General features: G+C 41.8%; 1 protein-coding gene across 1 annotated transcript in view; it reads right to left on the bottom strand.

The window, feature by feature from the left end:
- Nucleotides 1-1,544: 1,544 nt before the first annotated feature.
- Nucleotides 1,545-9,715, bottom strand: part of LOC101862654 — a gene marked incomplete in the record, with an annotated part of 70,242 nt that continues 62,071 nt past the window's right edge. Inside the window, 6 exon segments of the mRNA XM_035970200.1 lie at nt 1,545-1,834; nt 3,619-3,877; nt 4,710-4,833; nt 6,455-6,597; nt 7,535-7,728; nt 9,239-9,311. Of these exon segments, the coding sequence (XP_035826093.1) occupies nt 1,587-1,834; nt 3,619-3,877; nt 4,710-4,833; nt 6,455-6,597; nt 7,535-7,728; nt 9,239-9,311 (1,041 nt within the window).

Genomic DNA, 9,715 nt, shown 5'->3' with positions numbered 1-9,715 from the left:
AGAGAAGGAGAAAGACTACACCAGAGCTAACCAACCACAGATAATGATAACGTTTGAACGTAAACAATAATTGACAAAAATTCAGTTGTTTGGTTTATGCATCTTTTATTTTGTACCCAGTTAGTCATTTCTGATGGAGCGTTACTCGAGAAGTGAGCATGACGTCTACTTTTATAGAGTGCCAGGGTTTGTCAATCTGTGATGCTCTACAGTTTGACAACACAGTGCTCTTTGTAAAAATCCAACACAAGAACACAGTTGCAACAGACTGAACTCTTGAACAGAAAATGTAGCGTATTGCGACGTTGAAGTCTATCTTAATTAAACTCGCCTCATTTTAATATTATTATTCCTCAACCTGCCTCCACTCTTTCTTTTTCTGCTAAATAACTGCCCACCCTCTTCTCTCTCTCTCTCTCTCTCTCTCTCTCTCTCTCTCTCTCTCTCTCTCTCTCTCTCTCTCTCTCTCTCTTTCTCTCTCTTTCGCTCTCTCTTTCGCTCTCTATCTCCCTCTCTCTCTCCCTCTCTCTCTCTCTCTCTCTCTCTCTCTCAATATATTTATATCTGTCTCTCCCCCCCCCCTCTCTCTCTCGTTGTCTCTCTCTCTCTCTCACCTACGTATGTGTGTATGTGTGTGTGTGTTGTGTGTGTGTGTGTGTGTGTGTGTGTGTGTGTGTGCGTGCTCTCGCTCTCTTTCTCCCTCCTCTCTCTCTCTCTCACTCTCGCTCTCTCTCTCTTTCTCAATTTTTTTCTCCCTCTCTATTTTTTTCTCTTTCTCCGGGCCACCCCCACTCTGTTTTTATGTTTCAGTTTGTGTTTCAAATTCTACTTATACTTTTTTTTTGGAGGAAAACCGAAATAGAAACAATTCTCTTCTTTTCAGCAATCATTGCATGGCACAATAGTTCTGGGGTGCTGTCGATGGGTGCAAAGAAGACGAAATGAGTACTCACACTTTCAAAAATGGTGCAAGTACTTCTGAAAATACTTATATTACAACATCTCTTTTACCCGCAAAAATTACATCTCCTGCATATTCAAACATTGTAATTTAGTTTTTCATTGATGTAGTGCTAAAATCTCGATACAATAATATATTATTTCCCCCTAAACAGTCCCCGTTAATATAGATGATTAATTTGTTTTGTAACTGAGACTGGTATTATGGCTACCTTCTTGTCTGAAGATGGAGAGTTAATCTACGTATCAGAATGTGCTGGTCATTATGCAGAACTAGAACCCAGTTGTTGATACTGTTGAGACCCGAGACTTTTGGTACTTGCCTACACCTCTCACTCTTTGAAGGAGTGGTGTTCTCGGAGTAAGCAGACGTCTTTTATTCCTAATACGAGGTGCTTATTGCGGATGGGGCCGATCGACCCACTCGTCGCCTGAAAACAAACCCGTTCGTTTTCGAGGCGACGAGTCAGGCGCGATCGGCTTGTGCCACGATGGCCGCTTTGCTGCACCCTTAATCCGGCTAGCGAAACCACCCCGACAAGACCCGATCCGTCAAATGGGCACCATGTATAAGGTAAGGGGGTAGGAGGGGGGGGGGAGGTTCTTGTTCAGGGGGGTTGATGGTGTTAATCCTTGGGGGCAGGACTTAAGGGAGCGACAGCCGGCGCTTTGAGGTTCCCAGCGTCTCCCTGTCTCAGGGTTTTCACCATCGTGAGTCCGCAGGCACGTACGGGTATCTCGAACCCGTTGTTGGAGGTCACGGTGTCGTGCATGTGGGTGACGTCATCGTTGATGAACACAGTGGCGAGGTCTCCGATTTCCCGAGTGTATTGTTCGACTGTCTTTGGGATCATCAGTTCCCACATCAGTTTGTCTGTAAGGAAGAAACATAACAACATAAACGGCAATAACAACAACAACAATTACATAATGAACAACTTCACCACAATGGCATGCTTTATTAGTTATGTTTCCTTCATTTGCCAAACTAGAAGTCACAAATCATCTTAACCGTATTTCTCCCTTTTCGCTGAAGAGTCATTCTCCTCTGAAATGAAATAAAATGAAATGAAATGGTATAGGTTTCAGGCCCCTATCAAATCTATTATGTTATTTAAGAGGCAGGATCTCCGAGTTTATGTCCATCTCCAAAAGGATAGAGTCAAATAGGGAATACGTGTTAAGTGCCTTCTACGAGGACACAACGTTAGACCGAATTCACGAACCCTCAATCTCACAATTGGTCTCTTTTAAGGACAAGCGGGCTAAATCAGATTTTGGAGTTTTCCAGAAATCTTGACCTTCACCAAAAGGGATCCTTTCCCTACCTGTAGGAGAAGTTTGGTTTCATTGATGCGTATGTTTGTTTGGTTATAGAAAAAACTCTCCTTGTCTCTTAAAGAAACTGAACAAGGGGCATAAACTTTACCTTCGATTTTCTCAAAACAGCATTTTGGGGGATAGCCCTCTTGTGCTTAAAAGCGACCAATTATGGGTCCGGTAGCCGAACCACTATGCTACCGACGCCACCCATTCTCCTCTGCAGACACATTATAATAATATATGAAAACATACCATAATGATAAAATACATTATTATTTAGATCGATTTAGTCAACTCCACTCTTTCACATAGCTTTACAGCACGGATATCATGAGAGCAACAAAGGAGATGGTTTCTGACACCAAACACCAATTAAATTCAGAACGCCAGACAGCTGTAATAAGTAAACGTTTTATTATTAAAATCAATGTCTAACATGGGTATAAGAAAATCTCCACACCACCATCAATACGAGCTATTCAGACTTTGTTATCATTAAGAGAAAGACGTAACTTTATATGTCCATCCAATGACTTGTCAATTGTGTGTACCTGTATGTGTGTGTGTGTGTGTGTGTGTGTGTGTGTGTGTGTGTGTGTGTGTGTGTGTGTGTGTGTGTGTGTGTGTGTGTGTGCATTTGTCTATGTTTGGGATTGCATGTAGATTCCATGCCTCAGCAAACTTCTCTCTGTGGGTATTACTAAATCGTATCTAATCGTATCGTATTTTATCTTATCTTATCTTATCTTATCTTATGTTATGTTATCCTATTTTATCTTATCGTAATCGTTATAGTAGTCTCATGGCTGTTTCGCTTTGCTTGAATCATTATCTTGATGTTTTAGTAATTTAATTAAATGCAGCAGCTGACTAAGCGCTCAAACACTACCAAAACCGACAAGATTTTTCCCTGTTTATAGCTGAGTACCAACGCCAGCTTTATTATCCGGGTGAAGTGAGGAGCATTCGTGTAAAGTGCCTTTCACGAGGACACAACGTCGGGTCCCTGACGGGATTCGAACCCACTACCTAACGGTAGCGAGCTTGAGAGTATAAACCACTAAGCCACTGACGCCACGATACAGTCCAAACAGACAATTGAGCCGTTTGTCACGGTGGGTGGTTGGCGGATGCTCTGGTGTGGTTTGCTTCCTCTTTCCTATGAAACATCTACCGTCCTTATCTCCCCTTCTTTTTATGTTTGTTATTCTCTTGTAACACCTCTAATCTTCTGGTGCTCTTATGCAGTTGCGAGCACAACTGGCTGGGTGGGATATTGTATGCTCCCAGGGTTTCCTTCACACTAAAACTAACTGTCACGGTTAGGATTCTCACCTATATTCTCCTTCTTCAAGTCCTCCGTCTCCTCATGGCCAGCAGAGGCGGCATCGCTGTCCGCTGCCCCGCCCCCAATAGGGGCGGCGCCGTCTCCCAGACCTTCACCATCCAGCACATCCGGCACGCCCTCGTCTAGACCCAGCTCGGCGGGGTAGAACATGAGGTTCTCCATGAGGAACACAGAGCCCGGGGATGGGTCGTCCAGCGTCATACGGGTCTTGCTGCTGCACGGGTTGGCCAGGAAGGCCACACTTCTCTGTGTGAGGGTGTGTGTGTGAGTGTGTGTGTGTGTGTGTGTGTGTGAGTGTGTGTGTGTGTGTGATTGTGTGTGTGGGGGGAAGGGGTTGGGAGTGTGTGTGTGTGTGTGTGGATGTGTGCGTGCGTGTGTGATTGTGTGTGAATGTGTGATTGTGTGAGAGTGAATGTGTGTATGTGTGTGTGCGTGTGTGTGTGTGTGTGTGTATGTATGTGTGTGTGTGTGTGTGTATGTGTGTGTGTGTGTGTGTGTGTGTGTGTGTGTGTGTGTTTGTGTGCGTGCGGGAGAAAAAGAGAGAAAAAGCGGGTGTTTATTTAATTTTTAAAGTTGGATGCACTTATCAAGAGGCAACTCTCTTACTGATTTAGCGCTCTGCCTGCTGGGCATACTTTCTGGATTCGTAGGTCACAGGTTCCAATTAGAACAAAGGTTTCATGTTCAAAGTATGTATACTGAGTAATTAGTGGAGAAAATTTCTTTGGATGTGTCACCGAAAACGATACGACTCCACCCAATAAAGACGAGAATGTCGAATAGCTAAAACAAAAATCTAATTTTAAGTTCCGGAGCAAAATTTAAAGTCACATTAATAAACAGCGCCTCAAAATTAGCCAGATCCATATGTAAACCCGTTTACATGCATTTTTACAATTTACTTCAAATTGTGAATCGTTCAAATTCTGCAATTCCTGCCTTGCATTCTTTACCATTTTAGCCGAATCGCACATGCCAAAAACAAACATACGTAATTTTGCCTCCCCCGACAACAAAGTTTTTTTTCCGCTTCGGTGGACACGCGGCATTACACCACCTAAGTACCATAAAACGTTACCTCCAAGAAGTGTTCAAACTCTGTGACCAGAGGTTTCATGGACAGGTAGGCGTTCTTGTAGCCCTTGGGGTGTCCACGGTAACCAGCAAGTATGACGCACATTGGTTCCTTTTCCAGCACGTACCTTATGGACACAAGTTTCCGAGACGACAAATTAATCAAACTGATTTAGTTTTAGTAAGAGAAAAAAGTTGGTAGTTTCCGTAAGGTTTTACGGCGCTCGCAACTGCATAAGCTCATATGAGCAGCAAGTGGTGGATGTCAACAGAGAAGTCCAAGCAAGGAATCAGGCTTACTCTGCTCATCTCTTTAGCCTTAACAGCACAAAGTCTGTTTGTAACAGAAAACATTAACGGCACTTGGAACACATTTAGGTCACATAAGTACCCATGATCAGAGAAGTTACGAGAGAGTAACATGCAGAAGAAAAGGAGGAGAAGAAATGAAATTAATGATGATTGATGATTGATAGGGAAAAAGTAGCAAATCACACCTGAGTAATCGCCAACTGCCTACTATACAGAACACCAACCACGTACTGACACAGGTTCCGAAAAGGACAATAAATCAGAGAAATAACAAAAATGATGGGAAATGTAAAGTAACCCAGTTAATCTATACGTGTGCTTAGTTTAGCATAAGTAAAAAGAAGCAAGGTGACTTGATAACCCATCTAATACTGTAAAAAATCAAGACATCCAGATAGACAGACAGACAAAAGCAATAGAGAATATGAAAGGACATAACTTTTCCTGTGGTATCCTGCAACCGTCAACTAAAAAACATAAAAGAAAAAAATCATGAGTACAAAACAGTCATCGACAAATACATTCACATTCACAGATTTCAGCACGTTACAAAATTCATAATAATATTACTTTTGGCCATAGCTGAAAACTCAAGTCATGGGGAACAGCAACAGACTCACAAAAAAGTCTAAAAGTCACGTTTTGCGAAAAAGTAAGTGCTTAGTACCGTGACAAACATCAGTGGAGACCACACACCAAAACATTTGAATAAAATGGCTGGAAAACTTTAAATCGGAGTTATGGTATTTATAAATTAACCAAACTCGGCAGTGTTCATGCTCAAGTCATCTGGACTTTAAAAAAAAAATGTTCTAAAATAAACCTCAAGTTGACTTAGACCCTTTATTTATCAGACCCTTTCAATTATATGCAACGACAGAATGAGTATGCTAACAAATACACATTGCAGACAAATTGCATCAAATAATTATTTTGATAAGGTTTTTACACAATCAACTGGGATGGCCACATTTTTTTTATTTAAGGGGAAAATATACGGGGAGGGGTGGGAAGGGTGTAAAACTACCTTTAAGGTGTAAGTTGATTAAATCCTTTAAAATAAAACACTATTTTTTGTAGAATATGATCAACTGTTTAGCTAGAATGCCACTGCGTGTCACATGACATTGTGCAGAGTTAAAATTTTACTCACAGAATGCAATATATCCTAATAGACTTCCGGTTAAATAATTTGAGATATCAAAACAAGGTAAGAGCACTTTTCCCCACCTAAAATCTCCCCCCCACCCGCCTGATTTGATGAGATAATGCAGTTAATAATAATAACAATAATAATAACATTATTATAATATCTATCTAGCTGTTATACTAATACATATCATTTGCATAGTGCATATCCCAGCTCGACAGCAAGCTCTATGCGCTTTATGTACTATCAATTGACCAATAGGCAGCCCCTCTAACGTGTCAGCTGACCTGATGGTGGGCAGAGCGTCCTCTATCTTGTCTGTGTCCAGCACCACGCCATCTACCGTGGGCACATCCAGGTCCAGGAGTATGAGGACCTTCTCTCCCTTGAGGCTCGCCTGCTGCACTGTCAGCACAGTTAGAGGCTTGTCCTGTCGCGGGACAGAGTGGGATATTCTTCACAGTGGACACATCGCTAGACTTACTTTACTTTACCTTATTCAACCTCTTGTACCTCGAGGGCGTCGAGGGGAGAAAGAGCTTCCTGTCTCTAGGATTCAGGTTTTTCTCGATCTTCCTCTTGCCTCGTACCCTGATACTTTGATACTTTCCTGTAGTAGGCTAGAATTTGTTTCATTATTTTTCTCTTTTTTTCTATTTTTTTTCGTTTCTTTTCGTTTCGTATATTTTTTCTGTCCTTTTTCATTTCTTTTCTTTTTTTCTCTTCCTTTAGTTGTTTCGACACCCCTATGGACATAATTTAGATAATTTAGGAAGCAGGCTTCGATCCTGAGTGTATGGGTCAACCCAGACTAAGAAGGGTGCAATTTCCCAGCAGAAAGGCTGGGTGCTCAAAACGTTCTCTCCGCTCGGGTCTTCTGCGAGCAAAAACGAAGTGCCTAATGACTGCAGTACAGATGCCGTGTCGCTGGAACTAAAATAATTAACGTATGATAATATACATTGAGATATCCGAGCAAAGAACTGAATAGAAGAAAAAGAAAACTACGATCGCCTATGTCTCTTTCTGCTGAAAAGAAAAGAAAAGAAACAACAGCAGCAGCACCAGTCCCCCTCCAAAAAAACCCCTAACAAAACAAAAAACAAAACAAAAAAAAGCAAAACAAAACAAAAACAAGAGAAAAACAACAAACAAACAAACAAACAAACAAAAATACAAACAACCGATCCCCCCCAAAAAAACCCCAAACAAAACAACCCCACACAACAAAACAACAAAACAACAAAAAACAAACCACCCGAACAACAACAAAAAAGAAAGAAAACAAAGAAAGAAAAAGAAAAAACCCCACCAAGCAAACAAATAAGAAACAACAAATAACCCCTTCTTTCTCTCTCTCTCTCTACCTGAAGTGATGACAGGGACTCGAGACCGACGAGCGGCCTCCCACAGATGAGGTCCAGGCAGGAGTGTGTGCCCAAGCTGATGTGAGTGAAGGCTGCCGCCATGTCGAAGGCGTTGATGCAGTTCCCTGTCCGCCCCCCAAACGCCATGGCCACAGCACCTTCCTCCGCGGCGTCCGAGATGGCCTGAAGGATACCTAGACAAATGACGGAATGAGTGAGGCTGCGTTGTGAAATCCGGCGCTCGTTAATTTTAGGGCATTTGGGGTTATTGGTATCATCTTAAAGGTTGTTCATTTGCCTGGCATTTGATGAAAAAAATATCCATTTATCTTGAACTGAAGTCGAGATATCTGCGTTTGAAGGAGATGAGGTCGCCTGGTTTTTGGAAGTAAAATTAGTGAACAGAGTCATTCTCCCTCCAAGTCGGGGGTTGAGTCACAACCTCTAAGCTAAAAAGAGTCTGTTACAGAAACACATACATGTACAAGCAAAAACAATTATCTCTGCTTGGCTAGTCGTTGGTCATCTCTGAATGGAGAATTTATAATGCCTGGCAGTGAAAACCGAAAGGAAGCTGTTAGGATGAAGCCTCCACCATCATTCAAGTCCAAGTCCATTCGGATTGGATCGTGGAACGTTAGGACCCTTTATAAGGATGGAAAAAACTGCATAGGTCCTCCAAGAGATGCACCGATACCAACTACACATACTGGGAATCAGGGAGACTCACTTGAACCAGTCTGGACAGAAGCTAATGAAAGAAGGTAAGCTTTTCATTTATTTAGGACTTGAGTGAAACTCACAGGGAGCACAGGGCAGCTGTAGGCGACGGGAAACATGGAGAAGATGCGTGGAAAAGGACACGAGAGAGATGAAGCTCATTTGGAAAAAGCTTAGAAGGACGGCCCAGGACAGAACTAAATTGAAGGAGCTTATATGTTGCCTATACTCTGCCCAGGGGTGAAAGGTATTGATTTATTGATTGAATTTATCTGACATACATAGTTACATACACATGCAAATACACACACAGACACACGCATTCTGTGTGTCCTTCTGTCTAAATGTCTGTCTGTCTCTCTGTCTGTCCGTCTGTCTGTCTGTCTGTCTGTCTGTCTGTCTATCTGTCTGTCTGTCTGTCTGTCTGTCTGTCTGTCTGTCTGTCTGTCTGTCTGTCTGCCTTCCTGTCTGTCTGTCTGTCATATTCTTTGTTCAATATTATATTATATGATGAAACATGAACCACAGGAGACACCGACCTCCGGAAAGTGACGAAGATTTTTTTTTACATTTAGTTTATTCGTATGTATGTTAGTGAGTTGTTTAAAAAAATTGTTTTGGGTCCAGAACAAAATCAATGCCTTTGGATTTCAACTGAGTTAACAGCTTTAAATCCATATGTCAAGAGAAACTGACTTTGGAAATTCAGATTCCCTTATACAAAGAGGCAGTGGTCGCCCTTCAGAAGCTTGGACGAATTACAACTCTTCGTTCATTCATTGGGTATGGTAGAGAGAGAGAGAGAGAGAGAGAGAGAGAGAGAGAGAGAGAGAGAGAGAGTGTGTGTGTGTGTGTGTGTGTGTGTGTGTGTGTGTGTGTTTATGTATGTGTTTGTGTGTCTGTGTGTCTATAGTTGTAGGAATACCGTACACATCTCTTGATATTGATCAGCTTTACGTCAGTACATTTTTCACCAATCACTACCTTTTGTGCCCTCGGCAAACTGTTCTTTTTGATAGGCCCCCGCATTTCCCGTGTACAGAATAGTCTTGGCCTCCTGGGAAAAGCACAAGAAGAAAGTGTTTGTTTTTTAAAGTTTAAGCAAGCGTTTTGCGACACTAGCAACACATTAGGTCATATCAGCGCCGAGGATTAGAGATATTACAAGAAAATAAAAAACACACACTTAAAAAGGAGTAGAGTTAAGGACTACAGAACTGATACTGGGAAGAAGGAGGAGCAAACCACACCTGAGCCCCTGCCAACAACCCTCTTCAACAGAAGAAGAACGATGTTCAGTTTAAAGCTTTAACTTAATTAAGTAAAATGCAATCCTCTAACACGATAACGACGATTAATGAGTGCTTGGAAAAAACAAGCCGGACAAAAAGTAGAAATAGACTAGAATATGGGTTTAACACCCCTTTAAATGCTCTGAAAATAATAATAATAGTAATAATA

Source organism: Aplysia californica, unplaced genomic scaffold, assembly GCF_000002075.1.
Source record: "Aplysia californica isolate F4 #8 unplaced genomic scaffold, AplCal3.0 scaffold00234, whole genome shotgun sequence".
NCBI lineage: Eukaryota > Metazoa > Mollusca > Gastropoda > Aplysiida > Aplysiidae > Aplysia > Aplysia californica.
The sequence above is the reverse complement of the archived record's forward strand: the minus strand, read 5'-3'. Positions and strand labels throughout refer to the sequence as shown.